The sequence below is a fragment of the Alligator mississippiensis genome, chromosome 1 (genome assembly GCF_030867095.1).
Source record: "Alligator mississippiensis isolate rAllMis1 chromosome 1, rAllMis1, whole genome shotgun sequence".
NCBI classification, from domain to species: domain Eukaryota; kingdom Metazoa; phylum Chordata; order Crocodylia; family Alligatoridae; genus Alligator; species Alligator mississippiensis.
In genome coordinates, this window is record NC_081824.1 from 434167808 (window position 1) to 434190250 (window position 22443).

The following is a 22443-nucleotide window of genomic DNA, read 5'->3' on the forward strand; positions in this document are numbered from 1 at the left end:
CACTTCAAGGAATACATCTGTCTTTGCTGTTAGAGTCAAAAAATAAAAAAAAAGCCAAATCCCTTAGGGCCTACATACAAATAGATGCCTAGTGAGATTTCCCATGTGTTTGAAAGATCCGCTGCTTGACTAGACTACCTGCATTTTAGGTCCCTAAATACTTTTGAAAATCTGGCCCAGCTCCATCTCCTGCCACTGCAAAAAGTTCCTGAGCATATATGTCCCTGTACTACTAGCTACCAACCTTTCTTCCAGCCTGCAACTAGTGGGGTTGTGCAGCTTTCTCTATATTCCAGAGGCCAAGATGTAATTTAGGCTTCAGTACTGGGCCAGTTCCCTTCTGTTGATTACACAGCAGTGATCCAGCACTTTCATCCTTTCAGTTTTGCTACCTGGGCTTGATAGTCTGACTGGAGCAACAGCAGGTGATTTTTTTTTTCCATTGCAAGATGTACTTCAGCCTTCTCCTTTCTGTACCTCTTGCCATTCTACACCCTTCTTTAGCAATCGTAATGGAGGGAATTCAACTGTCCATGTGGTATATCTGCTGAGGCCGTGCCTGGCAAGTGGAAAAAGCAGTACACTTCAAAAGCAGCATGACTATCCATCTGACTTCCTTCACGCTTCAGGAGAGTTACAGCTGCATTTCAATCACATATCAGAGTTTCTGCTGCCTTTGCCCAAAGCATCCCAGCATGGCAAACAAGACAGTGCTCATCAGAAATTACCACATCAAATAGGGCCAGGATCTCCACTGACATTTGGTGTGAGAGAGTCATGAAATTCTGTTCTAGTCAAAGACCTTACATCATCCCAAGGGATTAGGGTTCAAAGTGCCTTTTCACATGAAATAAGTGAGTTCATTCTTGGGGATACAAAGTCTGTGTAGGACTCCTCCTCCACCCCCACAATCATACCAAAATGAAGATTTGGGTGATTATTCTCAAGTGCCTTAGAGAATACTCTTCTTAAAAGAATAGTAAAAAATGGAGTAGCTGTTAAGGGGCAGGCAAGTACTCACTCTTGCACACAACTGCAACACTAACCTAGAAACAAGGGAAAAGTTCAAGACATCTTTCAGCTTGATACCTTCCTAGGAAAAGCGGATACCTTTGAAAGTCTTTTAGAAAGTTTCTTATCAGTCTATATTAGGGGATTGAAATACAACTGGTGTAGGAAGAATAATGTTCTAACACATTAAAAACTATCTAAAACGGTGGGCAAAATATGTCTTGCAGGCCGCATCTGGCCCACAGAGGGGCTTTGTCTGGCCTGCAGTGGGTCCCTTGGTCCTGCCTGGCCCAGGGGCCGCCTGGCTGTGGTGCATCCTGCTGCCCCCTGGGCAAACCACAGGGCTGGGGCAACTCCATGGTGGGACTGCCTTTCTAGGCAGCCCAGGCGGTGGCGGCTCCTTCTGGCTGTTGCCGCTGGTGTGCCCAGCCACAACCTGGCACGCCCTGCACCTACTCTGGACTCGCCCATCTAGGCTGAGCAGCAACGGCAACACCAGGCAGAAACTATTGCTCAGCATGAGGGGAGGGGGAAAGCAGCCCCAGCCCAACTGCTGCCGGGTAGTTCTTGCTGCAGCCATCTGAAGCCTGGGCCATGCCAGGCTGCCCTGCATCTCCGCCACCTGGGCTGCCCTGCAGTCACCACTGCCATGCTGGGCAGCCCAGAGGAAGTGCTGACAGAGATGCAGGGCAGTCTGGCATGGCATGGGCTCTGGGCAGCTGTGTGGCAAGGGGGAGGATCCGCCTTTTCCCCATGCTGAGCAAGTTTCTGCCCAGCACCACAGCTGCTGCTCAGTCCAGATAGGCGAGTCCAAAGCAGGTGCAGGGTATGCCAGGTTGGGACTGTGTGGCACAAGTACCATGGGGCTGGGAGCAGCAACAGCCAGGAGCCACTGCTGCCTGGGCTGCGTAGAAAGGCAGTCCTGCCATGGAGTTGCCCCAGCCCTGCTGCTTGCCCAGGGGGTGGCAGGGTGCACAAAGCTGGGAAGCACAGAGTGGGGCTGGGGCTGCAAGCTGTTGGCAGTGGTGGGGAGGCGCCACAGGTTGTATGGGCTCTGGTTTGTTGTGGGGCAGGGCTGGGGGCTGACCAGTTCAGGGGCACACGCAGGAGGTTCCCATGCACACCCCGCAAACCCCACAACTACACCCTTCCCCATACACAATCACACACCTCCAGAAACCCCACACACACACCCGCATGCCTCTGGGGGGGAGCCCTGCTCACTGCTATCCACACACACCACCCATACATAAACCCTGTCACCTTTTCCCTCCACACACCCCACAGCCCCCCTACCCTCCCACCCACATTCACACATACCCCCATACCTTTCCCCACACCCCACATACACACATCCCCACATACACACACCCACAGCCCCCTCCCACCCATACCCCCTCACCCAATATACAAGAGTAAGATTTCATTTGAGCTATTATACAATCACCTCTATATACACAGTGCAAAAGCATACAAAATCAGGACAACATTTAAAAAAAAAAAATTAAAATGTTATTGTAGATGTTTGGTTTTTAGTATATGTTTTTTTTTCCAGTTCCAGGATGGCAAACGCCCTTCCCAAAAGGAGTACTTCTGGGGGCAAAGGGAGGAACTTCCAGTGGCAAAGGTCAGAGGTTAGGGGGTGGGACTTCTGATCCCTAGATGGTGACCAGGGGGCAGGGCACTTGTCAAGGAGCAGGGACATCCTTGTGGTCCTCAACAGCTCACCAGAACTCATTAAGTGGCCCTCCAGCTGAAATAATTGCCCGCTCCTGATCTAAGAGGTGGAAAGTCTTTCCTCTGAAATGCTTGGAATGGCTTCCATTAGACAGTGAGGAGTTGAATCAAAGGTGACATCCTGTGACAGTGACGATCAACAAATGAAAAAATAGATTCATAGATTCATAGATGTTAGGGTTGGAAGGGACCTTGTGGCGGCAAAGCGCCCCCACAGGCGAGTGAGGGGGAGAAGAGGGGACCCACAGACCCTAGACCCCGAGAGCAAGCCCCCAGGAGGGCATACATACCGGCAGAGGGGCAGCGGGAGGAAGAGCCGCAGCCACGGTTGCAGCCGCGCGAGCCGCCATTACGCCGGCTCTGGCAACAGCTGTTCACCGCACGGCAAACAGCTAAGCCAATCCCAGCGGCCGGAGCGGCTGCTGCGGGAGGATTCAAAAACGCCGACAGGACAGGGAAAGAGGGAGAGCCAGGGGGAGAGAGTATGGGTGCGCGGCCCGTGCTGCAGGCTCTCGCACGGAGCGTCGAGGACCCCGCCTGCGGGTCTCAAGCAAGCAGTATAGGCAGGAGCGGGACGCCTTTCGCCAGCAGCCAGGCGAGAGGCGATCAGAGAGTGCACGCTGAGGCACTCTCTCTGCTGCGTCCTGAAGCAGCAGCCGTACAGGAGGCAGGGGAGTGCCCTGTGGACGGGAGGAAAGGGGAGATAGCGGAGGCCCCAGGAGGGGGCTGGAACCAGGGGAAGCAACCACCATCTCCCCCTGGTCCGGGGGAGTGTTATCTATAAGGGAGGAGAAAGGAGAAACCCCTCTCTGCAGGAGAGGGGAACGACCGAGAACCGGGGAACCGGGCAGAAGTCATCATACTGGGCCCGGCAACACCTGAAGGACATCGCCCGGCGGCTGGCGTGTGGACGGGGTGTAGGGGAGGCGGAGCCCCGTGGATCACCGCATCCGATAACTGTGAGTACCACCGCCTATCGGGAGGCCCCACCCAGGATAAAGAGCTCCACTGGAGACCCCTCCGAAGGTAATTGAGTACATCCAAGGCGTGGCAGGCGAGTTGAGGGGAGGGGCCATACCCTGATAGGTCAGACGGAGCGAGGCGCAGGCTCCACAGACCTCAATAGATCATCGAGTCCGACCCCCTGCATAAGCAGGAAAGAGTGCTGGGTCTAGATGACCCCAGCTAGATACTCATCTAACCTCCTCTTGAAGACCCCCAGGGTAGGGGAGAGCACCACCTCTCTTGGGAGCCCGTTCCAGACCTTGGCCACTCGAACTGTGAAGAAGTTCTTCCTAATGTCCAATCTAAATCTGCTCTCTGCTAGCTTGTGGCCATTGTTTCTTGTAACCCCCGGGGGTGCCTTGGTGAATAAAACTTCACCAATTCCCTTCTGTGCCCCCGTGATGAACTTATAGGCAGCCACAAGGTCGCCTCTCAACCTTCTCTTGTGGAGGCTGAAAAGGTCCAGTTTCTCTAGTCTCCTACCCATTGTACAAAGGCATCCTACCCATTGTACAAAGTGTAGTTAGCGTGCTTGCACTTACTGCTGAAAAGTACCTTTGGGCCTAAGTACTTAAAGTAATAGGTCTCCAAGTAGGCGCAAATGTTCATTTAGCTCATGAGAGCATTTCCAGCAGCATTTCTGTAGCCTTGAACAGAGATTATATCAAACAACAAGAATGCACTTTTTATAGAAAACAATAAATAAATCCTGGCCAGTGATTTAAATCATCCTTTAAATTGATTTAAGTCAAATCCACCTTGTAAATCCTAATTTAGCTCTGAAATATGCTATGGAAAATAACATTTGAGAGTGGAACTATAAAGCTTATTGGGATTTTGATTGTTCTAAGAAATAGAGGGGAGGAATAAATAGTCATGAAATCTGCTATGTGTAGCAAGATCATAGACGAAAAGAGACGACATTTAATTAGTTTGATCAACAATGAAAGTAAAAAACATTTTCCCCCTCTGAGTCAGGGCTTAATACTGGGCATATGGAGCAAAGGCAGAGTCTACTTGTCAGTGTCACTCTCCCCCCATTTCCTGCTCAGGCACAAGCTAGAGACTGCTGCAGCCAAAAGCTGCTGGCCAATTCAGTAGCAGCTGTGACAGGGTTATCTCATCACAACGTATGGCTGCAGCAGACTCTGCTTCTCTTGCTTGTGATCAGTAGCCAGCCAGCCCCTGGCAGCCCCATCATTTAACACATTCTAATTTTGGATGGCTGATTTTTGGGGAAAAGATCTGTGTGTCATGGGAGTAAACATATTTATCAAGGAGGAGAAATCACCATGGTTCAGCTTAATCCACTGCAACTTTTTTTGCCCACCTGTCCCTACTCCTTTGCTTTGACATCCTTTTGTCTACAGGAGATGATGGATATTCCACCCTAGGATGTAGATGGTTTGCAGTATGTGGCTGAATAGTCCAATCCAAGATTTGCATGGTCTGTGGAAGTGTTTACAAACGTATGTGTCATGGTTGGGTGGCTTGGGAGCTGCTTGCTTCCTATGGACTCTTTTCTCTTCTAGCTGTTGGAGTCAATTTCTGTTGTGGACTTTGAAGCCCTGGTGGAGATGCTGACATCACTTAGCATGATCACTTTGCCAAGGTTTCCCATTGGTCAGGATCAATTCCAAATGCCTTTGTGTCTCTCTTGTATCTGTCTTTGTAGTGAAGCTTGGGATGTCCTGTTGTTCTTGTTTCCCTCTGACAGTTCCCCATATAGCATACCTTTGGGAATGTGTCCATCTTCCGATCTGCTCAAATGACCTAGCCAGTACAGTCGTCTGTTTAAGTAGGGCTGTCACACTTGGTAAATTTGCCTTTTGAAGAACCTCTGCATTGGGAACTTTTATCCTGACATTTGATGTTGAGTATGTGGTGTAAACAGTGCAGGTGGAAGCTGTTTAACTTTTTCTCCTGATGTGCATAAACTGTCCATATTTCCTTACCATAGATGAGAATGCTAAGTACACAAGACTTGTACACTAGCATTTTGGTCTTGATGATAATCTTTGAGTTGTTCCATGCTCTTTTAGTTAGTCTGCTGAAGGTGATGGTAACCTTTCTGATGTGAACATTAAGTTCTTCATCCAGTGAGAGGTTAGTGGTCACTGTAGAACCTAGGTAGCTGAACTTTTGGACTACTGCTAACTGGTTCTCATTAAGGATAATTGATGGATCTTGTGGAACTCCCTGTCCTACTACAACTGTTTTCTTTATGCTGATGGTGAGAGCAAATGCCTGGCAAGCTCTTAAGAGGCATCCATGAATTCTTGTAGTAGGTCTTCGTTATGGGCTATAAGAGCAGCATCACTAGCGAATAGAAGCTCCCTGATAAGCACCTTTCTAACTTTGGTCTTTGCCTTGACAGGTTGTCATGACAGGTTGAAGAGTTTCCCATCTGGTACACTCCACCTTCCATGTTTTTAAATGTGCAATTCAGGAGTACCAAGAAGAAGATTCCAAAGAGTGTGGGGGCAAGAACACATCTTTGCTTCACTCCCCTTTGCACCTTGAAGCTGTCTGAAGTGGTCCCATCAAACTGAACAGTTACTTTCGTGTTGTCGTGGAAGGAACGTATAAGACTAAACAGGATCGGTGGGCAACCTATCTTTTCTAGGACAGCAAATAAGCCTACTCTACTGACGGTGTCAAATGCTTTGGTTAGATCCACAAAGGCAATATACAATGGTTGGTTTTCCTCTCTGCACTTTTCTTGAAGTTGACGCAGGGAAAATATCATCTTCCAGCCCTGAATCCGCACTGAGATTCAGGATAGACATGACTCACCAGCTGTTGTAGGCACCAAGATGACCTTGTGAAAGCTTTTCCTGCTATGCTTAGTAGCAAGATGCCTCTGTAGTTGTTGCAGTTGCCCTTATCTCCTTTATTTTTATACAGAGTGACATGTGTCATGCATACCTTGCGGTACCTCCCCTTCTTTCCAGCATTTGAGTAGCAGCTGATGAAGATATGGTAGTAGGCTTCCTTTCCTGCACCTGAGAATTTCCTCTGTGATATGATCTTTTCCAGGAGCCTTGCCACTTGATAATGAATCAATGGCCTTGCTTAGTTCTTCTATAGTGGGCTCCGCATCCAACTCTGGCATGACCTGTAAAGTTGGTATTTGGTCCAGTGATTTGGTGGTGATGTTTCTTTCTTGTGAGTATAGCTCTGAGTAGTGCTCAACCCAATGAGACATCTGCTTGCTTCTATCTGTAATGGCCACACTGCACAACTTGAGAGGGGCAACCTTGTTGACAATAGGGCCTAGAGCTTTTTTCAGACCATCATACATGACTTTTAGGTTTCCTGTGTCTGAGGCTGTTTGTATCTCATCACCAAGCTTAATCCAGTATGATTTGCACAGTGTCTGGCTGCTCTCTGTACCTTGTTTTTTAGCTGTTGAAGTCTCGCTTGGTGCCTTCTGTTGGTTTCCTATTGTATTCCAGATGGACTGTATTCTTGATATTGATGAGCGGTAATAGTTCTTCTACATTTTCTTCAAACCAGTCCTTATTGGATGGTCTCTTTTACCCAAATGCAACTTTAGCTGTTTCGTAGACTGTAGTTCTTAAATCTTCCCAATTTTTCTCGTCTTCTCTGGTAGTGACTTCCCAAACATGTTCAGTTCAAAAGCCTTTGCAAACACTTGGCACTTCCTCTGGTTATTGGCGCTTCCTCTGGTATTAGAGATGTTGATCTTAGGCTTGCTCCTAGGTTTTGCTCTATGTAGTTTCTTGGCTGTAATCTTCACTTTGCTAATGATTTGTGACAGTGACTGCTCCCTATTGGCACTGTGGAACACATGGGTCTTCTGCATTGCAGGTAGATTTTTCTTCCTGACAATAACAAGATCTAGTTGGTGCTAGTGGTCTGATCATGGATGTTGCCATGACACTTTGTGGTGATCTTTTCCAGCTAAATATGAATTGGTAATGCACAATTGGTTCTGAGTGCAGAATTCAAGAAGTTGTTGGCTGTTTTCATTCATCTTGCTGATGTCAAAATGTCCTGAGCAATCTGGCCGTGAGCAAACTGGCCAAGAGTTGTGTGTGCCAACTCTTGCATTGAAGTCTCTGAGGAGGAATAGTCACTCAGTTGATGGTAGTCCTGTGACAACTTGGGGCAGTGTTGTAAAACGTATTCTTCTCCTAGGGCTGGAGTTGAGTGTTGGCACATAAGCCTTACCCCTAAATTAGTGGAAATTAAACTGAAGAAGCTTACTCCCAAATGGAACATGGTTAAGTGATCGTTTAGACCTTGATGTGTTGCAGAATAGGAGTGGACAGATGAAACAGCTAAAATGGATCTTCTGACATATTTACAAGTAGCAAGCTCCTCTCCTTCTCATGACAGCATAATTCTTCTTCTATGCTTTCTAAGAAAAAAAGATTACCATTGCTGTCTCTTTGCAGTCAATTATCATAGCCTGCTACCTGCAGAAGAACAGTATTGGGAACGCAAAGCTATACTGGCACTGCCCAGGCAGACTTTGAGGCCTGTGAACACTCCTGCAAAGAATCTAAATCTTTGAGATCACCTTTCCACTTTGTGAACCAACAACTAGAAAATGTAACTGCAAGTACAAGAACGCAGAAATCAGACAAACTGCTTGAAATATTCCCTAGTCTCCCCGACCGTGCCCTGATAGCATCATTGCATTCTAACCAACTAGAATTCTACATGTAGTAGTGAACCGCTAGGATGTTAGTGACTATGTTGGATAGATGCTACTGAAGGGACATTCTAGTTAATTCCCAAATCCAATGATTGCCTGCAGGGATGACAGGATGTAGTTCTATGGTGGTTAGTAAACAGTAGACTATAGAATCTATTAATTCTGGCATCTGAAATTTCACTGGCTGCTCAAGATGTATGCAACTAACTCTGCTGCCTAGTCTCGTTTTCCACTTATCCATCTGCCTACGTCCACTAATGACAGCTGCAACACCCAACCTGTCTCTTCTAACAATCAGCCTGTATCTATTCCTACAACTGCTATATCATCCGGTGCTTCATTCAAATCACTGCTAAATCTCATTTTTTATTTTATTTCAAAGAATCAAATAAGTAAAATAACATTAAGATGTAATTTCACCTTATTTGAGCTAAGAAATAAGTAAAATCATCACCATAGGTCACTTTTCCCCCCACCCCTTCTTTTTTAATCAACTAATTAGCCTCGCTTGCCTCATAATTCATTTCAAACTTTTCTAGGTAGAGATTGCAAACTAGAACATCTCTGGTGGTCAACAGGTTCTGGCACATAAGGAGACCCATAATGGAAACTGATACAGTACCCCTATTCTTTCTATATTAGTTAAAGCAGCCTGCAACTGTTTATAACTACTACATACAGTTTAGGACAAGTTAATTATTTCAAGTTTCAAAATGCTGTTGACTTCTCACAGCCTCCAGAGATTCTTTACCAGCAGAGGATAAGAAAATGCAGATAGAGCCCTACCACATTCCCTCCCTGCCCTCCACCAAACTGGGAGTCTCCATAAGGCAGTTTCATTTCCCTGTGCTTTTCCTAGTCAAAACATTGCTTTTATATTGCATGATTTTGAGGTCAAAAGATGCTGTAGGAACTACTATATTCTATCTAAACAGACTAGACAAGATAACAAACCCAGGAACAGCCAAATTGCATCAGACCCAAGAGCTGTCTAAGTCCAATATTTGATCTCAAAATGGCCAGAACCAGATGCTTCAGAAGGGAGAGCAGATTTGGGATGATTATCTCTATGTGAGGGTCTTATAATCCCCAAAAGGGAATGGCTCAAAAGGTGAAGGAGGAGGTTAAATATCCCTTGAAATTATTTTGTTGGAATGTATTATTTAAAAAGATTGCATTTTGTTTTCTGTACATATGTGCAATCACTCATTGGATCTTGCTAAATTTTTGGCCTTGACATGTGGCAGTGACCTCCACAGTCTAATTATACATGGTGTGGAAAAAATACCTTGTTTTAGAAGTTTTGAATTTGCCATTTAATTTTGTTGCAGGTACCCCATGTTTTTGAGTTACAGAAGGTAAAACAGAAGCTTCCAACCTACTATCTCTGTACCATTCATTTTCTTTAATAAAATTGATTAAAGGTGTAATAGACAAAATAAAATTTATTTAAGAATAGAAAATTAGATCAAAGTTAATAAAGATGGAATAGGCAAAGGCAGTTGAATATTCTTAAACAGAAAAAAATAAAAAATGGGAAAAGGGAGCATTAGAATAGGCAAGAGTTATTATAAAATTTTAAAAAATATATATATACAGGCAAACTGGAACTGAAATATGTGCCTATCATTGCTCTGCTTGGATGCTCTTTCCTCTACTTCAGACATACCAGGTGCCTTTTTCTAGACCAAGAACACTTAAAACAGGGATCATGTTTCCACATGTGTTTGTACAGAACTTTGCACAACAGAACTTCTAGGCATTATGGTAATACAAATATTATTGCATATTAGAGGTTTTTTTAATCTTATAAATCCTTCTTGATTATTTTTTAGATGCTGCTGTTACCTATATACTTACCACTTTTTACCGAGGTAAAAGTTAAAAATGCACAATAAAGACTTGCATCTTTAGCCAACTGTTACAAAATGTCAGGATTTACTCTAATATTAACTTTATTACTATTCCCTCAAAATGACTACATTTAAAAGTACACAGATAAAAAGACTACTTGAAATTTCCATACAGGGCTTTGGCTTCAAGTGTACCTATGTTTTTCATTTAAGCTATATTTCTTATGTATGTTGCCTAGTGTCACTACTCTGAAGGCTTGTCTACACATGATGCTACGTCACTGTAGCAATGCGCTACAGCAACACAGCATTTGCAGGTGTCTACACGGAATCAGGAGCTACTTCGCTGTAGCGACGTGCTCCCATGGTATAGTCCACTGCTACGGCAAAGTAGCTGCTAGAAATAACTGTGCGCCACGCATACAGCAAAAGGAAGTACTAAATCATGGTGCAACAGCAATGGTGCCATAGCATCACATGTAGATGTACCCGGATTTTCTTAATACCTTCAAGTGCTATCCCTTCCCTCCTCCCTCTCCCCTCCCCCCCTCCTTTATTCAAAATAAAAGTTTTTAGACTTCTCTAGGCAGAAATTACTCAGAATGCATTGAGAGATTAAGGGAAGTGACAGAATAGTTGCATTTTGGCCAGAATATATTACCAGCAGTCTCTGCAGGGTCAAAACAGACAGACCATACAGGAAGCCAGATCCCAAGCTACATTTGTAATATGAGCTGTTTCAGTTAACGTTAATGCCTAACACAGCCAAAATACCTCTTCACATTTCCCTCTAACTATTCACAAGGTGGGGGCTTCAGGTGAGGCAGATTATTACTAATATGCATCCTTAACCTAAAAGCCCTTTATAACACAAGGCAGCAATACATTTTCCTATAAAATAGTTCTTCAAGTAATGTCTTGGCACATTTAAGAATTAAACTAGAAACAAGCTTTAAGAAGAAAAAAAATATTTGCCCTGAACTCCTAGTTATTACAAAATTGCATTTATTTTTTTTCCAGAACTAAGGCCTTTTATTGCATTTTGCATCATCATTAAAATTTAGAAATACCATATATACATTGTACTTTAGTGCATCTCATGTACTTTACTGCATCTCATCAGTTAACAATGTTTCATCTAAAACACACTAAACACTTGAAAAACATTATTGCTAATGATGGAATAGCCCCATCTTCTGGAATAACAGTTATTTTCTCACCAGCCATATTTATATTACCAAAACTTGGATCTAGACTTTAAAACTTATTTTAAAGCTAACTTGGGATTGTTTTTAAAGGGAAATGGAGAAACTGGGGAAGAGAATGTGAATGATTTGAGTCATACTGTGATTTCTAATATATTTCAGAGTGCATCCATCACTTCCTAATTAGAGAGAAAAATGAAGTCAGCATCCAGCATGCCATATTAAAACCAAGGGATAGCTGTAATCTTGATTTTGAGAACACTACGGTTAAAGTCTGATTCAGAAAAACATTTAAAGCTTTACTTAGTCCGTGCAGGTAAATGCGGTCCTAATTAGGGATGGGCTTACATGTGTGCTTAAGTACTCTTCATAAATAGCAATACGAAACTGCCAATTCAGGAAACACTTAGAGCATGTGTTGAAGTTTAATACTATACTTAAAACACCTGACTATCTTTAGGCAGGAAAATTGTCTCCTCTGAGTTGTACGGAACTAAGTGGAACTTACTCTCATCCTTAAGGTTAATCATGTACTTAAACATTAGTTGTACTGCAACACATTAGTGCTCAAGTCAGAAATACTGAAATAATAAAATAATCTTCAAGAATTCTCACAGTCCAATAACCTGTCTATCTCAGGGACATTACATATGGCTGTTGTATGAAAACCCACATACTACTTAATGTTTTAGCTTTTTATGGAAAAAAAAAGAATAAAGTTTTTATGAGCTCTAGTAGCCCTCAAGTTCTGAAAACAAAGAGAGAATTAAAGATGGCCAATAATACAGACTACTCTGTGAAACATTACTTCATTTTGCAGGCAATAATATAACTGCATTATTTTGGGGCATAAAGGAAAAATGAAAAATGTACATAGCCAATCTGGCACTGAATCTGTGGTATATCTGAGGCTAATCCATATTTATGGACAAAACAGAGAAGCAGAAATTTAAATAAACTTCCTTACCAAAACAAATCACTTGTAGCTTTACTTCTGTATGTAGAAATTTGAATCTAAATGTGCATTCCTCTATACTAAGAAAAATAAGAAAACAGTCAAGCAATCTTCGCCAGAAATTAATCCTACGCTGGTAACGCATATAAAAAGTTCCCCCACTTATTAAGAGTTGATTCCTACTGTTAGATACTTAAACTCATTATGAATGCCACGCTGAAGACTTCTTTATGGAAGAATGTTGTGCTATGATGTCTTGAGTACAACAGGATATACACTGAATTAACGACCATACTGCCTGCATGAGTCAAACAAGGTCAGGGAATAAACAAACCTTTAGCAGCTAAACACATACATCTGGAAATGAGATTCACCTACATAAAATGACCCCACTGAAAAAAATGTTGAACAAATAAAAGTTTTTCTTTTTTAAATTATCTTCTGACTTTCTGTAACTTCATGTATCTTATGGCTTTTTAATGGAGGCATTATTCTTCCAATCCATAATCAAGTATAAACTGTATTTAAAGTACAGAAAAGCAAGGACTAACAGAAGTTAAGAATTTAGTATACTGTATTACTTGACGTAATACTGCATTAACATACCTTTTACTAAGGTTATGAAGGACAGACTTGCACTAATATGAGGTACCAGCTTTTATGGTTGGGTAAAATAAATATGGAAAAGAATTATAGCATTGCCATCAGACATTTTTACAAAATAAATGTCTAGATGATCACATGCTTTAAGCTTATACTCATTTTTAATATATATTTTATTTGTAGGGGCAATTGAGAGAGTCACAAATAAGGAAAGGACACTAACGTTTTAATAAGGGCAACAAAAAAGTTGTTTTCACCAGTATAGAGTCACATTACAGTACACCAATATTGACAGCATTCTCTTTTGTCTATTTTTGGTACATAAGATGGAGTCTCTCTACAGAACCTTATAAGGCTTTAGTAACTAAAAAGTAAAAAACCTATTAGTTTACAATTTATTTAAAAATTCTGAAAGACACAGCAAGTTCTAAACTTTAGTAGTGCTACCCATACACAACCATCTGGTTTAAGAACCCAGTAAAAAGCTCCCTTTCAAGGAAGCTTGCAACAGTAGAGCTGTGCAATATGGATGTTTCTTACTACAAGAAAAAAAGCTACACATGGCACATTCTCATTCATATTTTGCAATGTAAAAAGTTACAAACATACCTAATCAAATAAATAATAAAAAATTAATCTGAATGTGTTCGTTAAGTATCCTAAAACCACTACGTAGAATAATGGCAACTTTCACTCACAGATTATTTACATGGTAATACCCAGGTCAGGGTACACTGCTATAAAATTCATAAAACAAAGGGTAAACTTGAAATGTTTTCCATAATAAAGGTCTAGCAGCATGACTATATCTAATGCTGTTTTTTTTTCCTTGACTGTTTTGGAAGGTTTTTTTTAATCTATGTCTTCATCCAGTTCATAATTGTCTTTATCATAAATATCTTTTACTAAAAGAACCCGTACGAGCATATTTTCCAAAGTGTTGCGGTCCAGTGAAGTGGAACTGTACCAGACAGGACTATCTGAGGAGACGGAGCAATCTGGTTGCAAATAGAACACGTCCATTCTCTGATTAAGATTCTGTGGGCTTAAAAAAAAAAAAAAGTTAGAAGAGTTAAGTTTCACACAACAACTCACTACATTCTTCCATTTTCAACATCCCGTGCATACCCAGCTCCAGTGCATATTAGGAGCTGGGGGTTAAAGCGGGAAAAGTGTCGTTTTGTAGAAAAGCGTAGAGGGTTAAAGTGTAGTATGAAAATACAGCCCAACTATAGCAGGCTGCAGGTCTTCTAAAGTCTAGTATTTCTCTATAAATGAAATACCACACTATTTTTTAAAGTATGCAAGGAAGTATAAATAAAGTAAAAATACCCTAAAATAACTCTTCCCTCCAATTTCACTCTAAGGGCTGCCTGGCACAGGCCTTTTCTCAGTTATCTTCAGGTTCTCTATTTGCATCTCTTTTTTCTTCCATGAGATGGCTACAGGTATCAGAGTTTCTTTTCACGTTCCTCAGCGCTGGATATTAACTGCAGCCAAGGCTGGAGATTTTGACTAGGGTGCACTGATGCTCCTACCAGAGCTAAAACCCAGAGGTCCCTGGCTAGAGGGTGCTGTCCCACGGCTCAGGATCAGAGCAACTATCGCATTTGGGGTCCAGAAGAAGTTTTACTCCAATGTCAGATCAGCCAGGAGTGTGGGGGGTTTTTACTTCCCTCTGTAGCTGGGGAGCAGGGCCCTCTTCCTTGGATCCCCTTCAGTGCACCCTAGTCAAAATCTCCAGCATTTAAGAGGGCCAGTCCTGTAATTCTTAGATAAAAAAGCTCCTTTGATCATTAACATGCACCCAACAATTTAATGGAAAGTTCTATTATGCAAGCACCTGCAATTTACAAGGGTGAGTTTGAATAAATTAGCTATAACCATTCTAAGCCATAATGTTATACAGTAATTTCTAAATTTGGGGCCTTTTTCTGATTTAATGAGGGCTTATGCAGTAGGTTTCAAGTTCACATTGTTTGGCTAGACATGATTCAAATAATAATTTTGGGATACTTTTACAATAGTGAAAAATGACTATTTCCCCAATCCTATCACTTAGAAATGGACAATTGTCTTTGCCTATTTCTCTTGCACTGCCCTATTAGTGCAAACTGCCTGTTTTCATATACTTAATTACTCTTCCCTATGCCAAATATGTTTGCCATCACACTAAGATCACTGACACTAACTCTTGCCCAGGTGTGTAGTTAACGCAGAGGGAGCACAAAGCACTATTTCCTGTTAAAAATGTAAATGCTTCTAAAGTAGTCCTATTTAAAATTAAGTGAAGGACCAGTATCTTATGACAGACGTCCTTCATAGAGTCAAAATGTTAAAATCTCCAACACTTAAAAATATTTTATATAAACCTTTTCTCTCAACTTTTGAAGTGGAGGCCCTTATGTTTCAAAAAAACAAATTTAATGAGTCAAATCCCAACCTGACCTGCAGACAGGAAGAACAGTTCATTCCTATGGCTGAGTGAGAACTGTTGGCCAACACCTACAGTTTACAAGTGTACGTTTTTAGAAAGCAAACCAAAAAACCTAAATACTGCAAACCAAAAGATTGAAGTATTGGCTATTGGTGCTATTGGCTCCTGATTTAATTTCAGGGTGAGGGGGAATATAGTAGTGAAAGCTGGTTTGCTGACAATCATCTGTAAACTGAAAGGGTAACTTTGTTTTCAGAACCTTCTCCAGTGGCTTACACACTGCATCTGAGCCACAGCAGCCCCAAGTTTCAGATGTATGTAGCTTAGCAGGAAATTACAAATCATAGAAAAGTAAAGCTGATAGGGACCTCAAAAGATCACCTACTGCAGGGGTGGCCTGCCTGCGGCATGCATGCCACAAGTAGCACAGCAGATCAGGGAGAAGACAAGAAATACAATGGCAGATAGGGCAGGAAGCCAAGAAGCAGATTGGGCAGGGAACGCAGGAAAGGAAGCAGAACAGTAGATTAGGCAGAGGAAGGGGATCCGAGTGGCACTCAGGGAGGGTGTAGGCCTAATTTGTGGCCTGCCTGCCAGAAATGTTGGGTCCAACTGATCTAGGCCAACCCCCTGCTCAAGGCAGGAGCCGTCCTGTCTAAACCATCTCATAAAAGTGCTTGTATAATCTATTCCTAAAACTACACAATCAGCCCTGTCCCACAACTACAAGGTACGTTGCCTAAAAGCACCAGGAATACCTGAATCTGCTACAGGAAAGCAAGGGAACAGGAACACGGATATAGTCAATGTCCTACTGCTGCAAAGGTACTTTAATTCGGGAGACTTCACCATTTTAAATACATTCTAAAGTCACCCACGTGTATTAAGTGATTGCTTTAGAACAGTGTTTCTTAATCTTTTAAGTAGCAAGTACCCCCTAACTTATTAAAATTTTCAGAAGTACCCGAACACTCAATTTTCCAGGGGGTTTTATATCTACAGACTAATGTGTGACATGTGTTGGAAGAAGGGCTGTGTATATAAGGCCGTGCTATGACAAACGTCTGATCTGGTGTGGGTCGGGTTGCAACCTTTTACACCAGGCGTGCACAACTTAAGTATGTACCTGGGCTAGAGGTGATGTTGGCCAAAGCTAGGAGGGCTGAACTCAGTGCAACGCAAAGTGTGGCACACCAAATTATTAAATTGCACCAAATGTTTTGCCATAATTTTGAGAGGAAAAGAGGGAGAGAGAAAGAGAGTGTTGGGGTATCTGTGTACCCCCTGCCTGTGTCTTGCATACCCCCAGGGGTACACGTACCACAGGTTGAAAAACTATGCTTTAGAACACTTTAAAATGGTGAAAATTGTCACATGTATAGGCACCCCTGATTGCCACAGTAAAAAGTTATAATACTTTCTTCTGTAATAAAAAGAGAAAGTGGGTCTTTCCAAACACCATGCACATGAGCAGTGCCTTCTCTCTGAATCTCATCCTATTTATATCACTTTTTATTTCCTTTTACTTGCCATTTTTTTTAATTTTAGTCTAAAAACAAAGAGAACCACTAGATACTAGATATGTGAAGCTCCATTACCAATCCAAGTTCAGATATTGATAGTGACTGAAATTGTTGCTATCAAATGAGTTTCTGGAGAACTATGTGAAATCAGACCATTGTGCCAGTCAAATTCTTAGTGAAAATGTATATAACAAAAGGCATGCCATCAATATCAGAACCAGGTTGGGAGATTACAGCAGAGATGCTCCAGATTCAAAAGATCTGAAAACTGAATCACACACTCCCACCCCTAGATGGAGTTGCCAGTTTTATATTGAATCATATTACTGGAGTAGCAGAAGTTAGTACTGTTACTTCTAACACATGCATTACACATAGGCTTGGCAGAATTCAATTTTTATTTTAAAGCATTTATTTAGATTTTTTTATCCATTTATTTCAAGATTGCACAAAATTAGGGATGTGGGGGACTGACCATTTAGTAATGACAATATACTGTTAAAAGCTCTATAAAATCACTTGTCAAAATATAAAAAGTAAGTATCCATAATCAATCCTGCTTTAAATCATTATGTTTATTCATCAGGAAAGAGCTGGACCAAAAGAGGACAGTGACACTCCCAGAACTGGGAACATGGGTGGTCACCCTTGGTGTCCCCCTTCCCTCCCCATGGACTTAGCAGGCCAGGCCCAGGCAGGACTTTGCTGCCACCAGGCTGGAGCCTCCAATACTCTTCCCCCACTCTTTGGGTAGGGGTTTAAGAAGCCTGTTATCGCCCTCCAGCCTGCTTCCTGCACCTCTTGTGAATAAGCAGCTTATTGCTAAATTGATGAGTCATTAGACTACACATTGTTTTCTTCTTAACCCCTCTGACTCTTTCTCCACTGTCCAGTAAAGGGGTAAAGGTTCCCTGTTACAGTATCCTTTCTACATATTTCATTTACTATTAATGGAAATCTTTTTCCATTGGTCTGTACACATTGAAATTGCCATTTACTGATGCTTATCAATAAAACTGAATCTTGCCGAGCATAATTACACGTGTTCCATGGAGAGGGGAATTTCAGATTTGACAGCTTTCCCTCTGGCACTTTTCTGAAGCCTTGAATTCCCTTACTTTGCTTAAGCATTATTTCACATTGCATCATCATATTCTCTCTTTGTACCAGTTCAGTTCCAAAAAACAGGTCTTTACTTTTCCATAAACCACTTACCTTTTAGATAGATAGCACTCAAACATTTTCACAGGACATCTAGCTGGATTTGATGCGTTTTCAACTTGTTCAAATACTGGTTCATCATCTTCATGTTTCCTTTTTCCAGTAGTAATTTTATCTTTAAAGAAGGAAAAAACCCATCTAAGCCTAAACTGAATCACTGTGTACTGAAATTTTCATGTTCACATTTAACACCAGAGAATTGGGTGAACAAAGTGCAAACCCGCAAAGTCCTGTCAAGTGGTATACCACAGCCACATACGCCTCTAAAATGCAAGTGTAACTCATAGCTACAATAAGGTCCCAACATTTGACCTGGCTCAAAATGAGGCATTTAAAGTAAGGACCTTGTAGTCTCTACAGACCACACATTCATATTAAAGATCCAGTAGCTGCAAATTGCTCTACTTTATGCAAATTAAGTGCAGACCTGAGGATCCTGGCAAGGTGCCAAAGTCTCTCTCAACTGAGGGAAATTTGGATGCCCCTGCAACACTTTTTTTTGGAACTGTCATAGTACCTTCACTATCAGCTCCACACAGGGAAGATACTTGATATCGAAGACAAGCTTTGCTTTCCATTGTTAGGGGATTTTTTTTCCACTGTCTAAAAACCGTGCCAAAGGAAAGTCTTAAGTGTTGCTCCACTGTTTTCAGGCCAAAATATTTAGTGTTAAAGTAGAACAGCGTATTCAGAAGAGCAACTGGAGAGTGTGATCCTAGCTGTTTTATCCTCCAAAGATAATCTTCTTCAACTCGAGAGAATATTGACCCTTCAAAAATTAAAAAAAAAATAATTAGTGAAAATACAATGATGGACCAACCTACAAACTGCCCACAACTAAAAGAATCAATAGTTTCCAACAAATACAAAATCAAAGGAAATACTCAATATTCAATATGGGAGGTGCTTAGAAAAATATCCTTAAGAAGTCTCCTAGAGACGTGAAAACCCACTTGTTCAGGAAGAAAACCAGCGGGAAATTCTGCAAGTATGCTACTTGTATAAGAATGTTCCTGATATATTATCTCAATAGGAACATTAAAGTATGACTACATCATAACAGATGTCATTATGTAAGAGACAATCCCAGAATAAGTAAGTGACAATCTTGTTTTTCTTTCCATCAAGTACTCATGGCTTTGGGTTCTTTTGGCATATGTGAAGGGCCCCAGTTGATCTTCAACTTTTCCTCCTATTAATAGATGCCTCATCAAGAGAGAACTCCTAATTAATTTTAGGTAAAGGGTTCAGCTAGAGCAGCACTAGCTACCTAAAAGGGTGTAGCAAACTTAAGAAATTCAAACACGGGGAGCAGAGGGAAGTGTACCTCTCCTTCCCACTTCCAGGAGGCGGATTTGAAAGATTCCAAGACAAACTATAGTCTAATCACGCTTGTTTGAGCTTTTTTTCCCCCTTCTTTTTTACTTTTGTCAACCATAACATGCAACATGCTTGTGTGCATGTATTTCAGACAGAGTAACTGCCATTTTGAAATAAAACCATTTTAGTGCACAACAATCATTTACTGGACCACATCACTCCTCTAGTCATAAATGATGAGTGCATTTGACAATATCAGTGTTCCCCACTGCAGTATTGTTTTTCACTCATTGCACGCAGAATGGTTTTGTTTCAAAATTGACTTTACTTTCTGAAATGTGTGTGTGTGTGTGTGTGTGTGTGTGTGTGTGTGTGTGCGTGCATGCACACACATAAGCTGAAGAGCACAGAATTGTAAAGAAGATGAATATACATGACAAGAAAGAAAAATACCATCTGGAAGTATGCTTGGTTGCCAGCTTCTAAGGATTTTATTTAATTCCTGTTCAAAAGTCTGGTAGCTTGGATCAATAAATATGTTGTCTTTGCGATTGCTTCCACACAAATACTAGAAACAAGAGAGAGACAGCAAAAAACGTTAATGCACTGGAAAAATTAACGGTACTTGCATATAAGTTTGCATTTCTTCTTTAAGAATATTTGCAGCACTACGTAAACACAATATCCCAACGACCAAAGCAACAACAGAATATTCCAATGACCAAAGAAACAACCCTTTCCAACAACCAACTAATATACACTACATGTTTAAACTCACATGACATCATACACACTGTATAAAAGCAGAATTTATCAGAGAAAAAATATCAATTAGAAATCAATTAGCTGGACATTGGAGTTTAGATTTAGAAAATTACCGAACTATTTAGCAAGGATACCAATATTACTTTTTTGTTTACAGTTAGATCTTCAAGTGGAAAAATATTTAATATGGCAAAGCCATGCTGTTTGTCAAATTGACAGATATAAGATACGTTGTAGAATCACCTTTTGCTTAAAGAGCAGAGAAAGAAATATTTAAAATGGTAAGGATATGCAGCACTACAAGAAAAGTGTAGACTGTGCAAGGCACCGCATATTCTACAGTCTAATGTCTGATTATCTTAAACCTTTTGACCTTACAGACAGAAGTGGTTGCTCTTTTGAACTTTTACCAAGAATTTATTCTGAGGACTTTACTAGTATTACCCTCTCTGGAGACATTTCTAAGAAATGGAGTATTGGCTTCTTAAAACTTCCACTTCAATATTATCTTAGTGAGAACAAGCCTGTTGCTAGTGAATACAATAAAAGTGATAGACAGAAAAACATGGGCTCACTTCTGGAAATGGCATCTATTTTTGTACACATCCTTGAAATAACATTAAACACAGCACTCATTTGGGTTAAGCAGAAGTTCAGCATATCTTGACTACCTTATCTTTGCACTTAGATACATAGTAAAGAAAAATGAATTAATACACTTCTCAGTGAGACTTAAGCCTTCTCAAACTTAATACACTTCTCAGGAGATAATCTGTGTTTTTCTCCTTTAAAGGAGAAACTCCGCATTCTTCTGCCACAACCGGAAAAACCCTGTTTGTACTAGCCAACATTTTAACAACTAATCTGTGAAATAAAACTTTGCTGCTTTATCTGAACTCCCACTGCATCCAATTGATAGAGGAGCAGATGAGGGTGGAGGTGTCAGGGTTGTGGTTGCAATTGTACTGCCCCACCTTGATTCACTGAAAGTTTAAAACAAAATGCCCAGCAGGGAAAGCCACATTTCTATTCAGGCAAAGCTGAAAAGTCAATTGACCGTATAGCTCATTATTATCTTTTTTATTCCTGCTAATCTCCAGAATAGTAGGGTAAAAAAAGAAGGGTGAAGGTGTCACCCCGTAGGCAACTCACTGCCGTAAGTGGCAGCAGTGTGTTTCAAATAGAGAAGGTCTACCTGTGTGAGAAAAATCATGTTGCCAATCTGGCACGTAGTGCAAGTAGCCACCGTAATGGAATCCAAGATGGTTCCCATGAATTCGTATTTCATGCCCCAATCTTTCAGCTCCCACTAGAAAATTAATTCCAATGATGAAACCAGCATTGTATGAACCAAGCAGATCAATTATAACATTTCCATTGTGGTAGCCATATCGAATTTCAAAATAGCTGCCACAAATTTACAGTTTTCTTCACCATTAGATAGTCAAAGATTTGCAAAATTGCTACATCTACTCTGTTCTGTTTCAGATTACTTCAACATGAAAACCTCTGATGGAGACTGTTGATAAGAGACTTGCCCTTAAGCAAAAGTTACAATGGAGGAGATAGCATCACTGAGTCCAGCAAAACGCAGGAGATGCAACTTGGAATCTACAAGATGCATTTATGTCTTGAAGTAGGCTTGTAGTCAACAATTAGCCAAAGTACATTTGCCAGAATTGTGTGAATGCACGAGGCACTCATTCAAAATAGGACACTTGCTGACTTTGACACTTATGGCAATATTCTCGACAGAGTATCACGTTATGTTGATCCTGTGCTGCAACGTTCCAAAAGCCTCATTTACCACCGTTCTTGTTTCATAGATTTCATAGACATTAGGGCTGGAAGGGACCTCGGAAGATATTTGAGTCCAGCCCCCTGCCCAAAGGGCAAGAAGTCAGCTGGGGTCATAGGATCCCACCAAGATAAGCATCCAGTTGGCTCTTGAAGGTGTTCAATATAGGCGCTTGAACCACCTCCGGTGGCCGGCTGTTCCAGACCTTGGGGGCTCGGACAGTAAAGAAATTCTTCCTTATGTCCAGGCTGAAACGATCTTGTAGTAGTTTGTGACCATTCGACCTCGTCATCCCTTGGGGCACTCTGGTGAACAAACGTTCC

General features: G+C 41.5%; 1 protein-coding gene across 10 annotated transcripts in view; it reads right to left on the bottom strand.

The window, feature by feature from the left end:
• Nucleotides 1-13261: 13261 nt before the first annotated feature.
• The window catches only part of ZMYM2 (zinc finger MYM-type containing 2), a 160583-nt gene continuing 151401 nt past the window's right edge, over nucleotides 13262-22443 (bottom strand). For all 10 annotated transcript variants that reach the window (XM_019481976.2, XM_059720653.1, XM_019481977.2 and 7 more), the window contains 4 exons: nucleotides 20011-20125; nucleotides 18755-19006; nucleotides 18232-18352; nucleotides 13262-14101 (listed from right to left, as the gene is read on the bottom strand). In XM_019481976.2, the coding sequence (XP_019337521.2) occupies nucleotides 13909-14101; nucleotides 18232-18352; nucleotides 18755-19006; nucleotides 20011-20125 (681 nt within the window). In that variant the 3' untranslated portion in view covers nucleotides 13262-13908. The remainder of the gene's footprint in view (nucleotides 14102-18231; nucleotides 18353-18754; nucleotides 19007-20010; nucleotides 20126-22443) is intronic.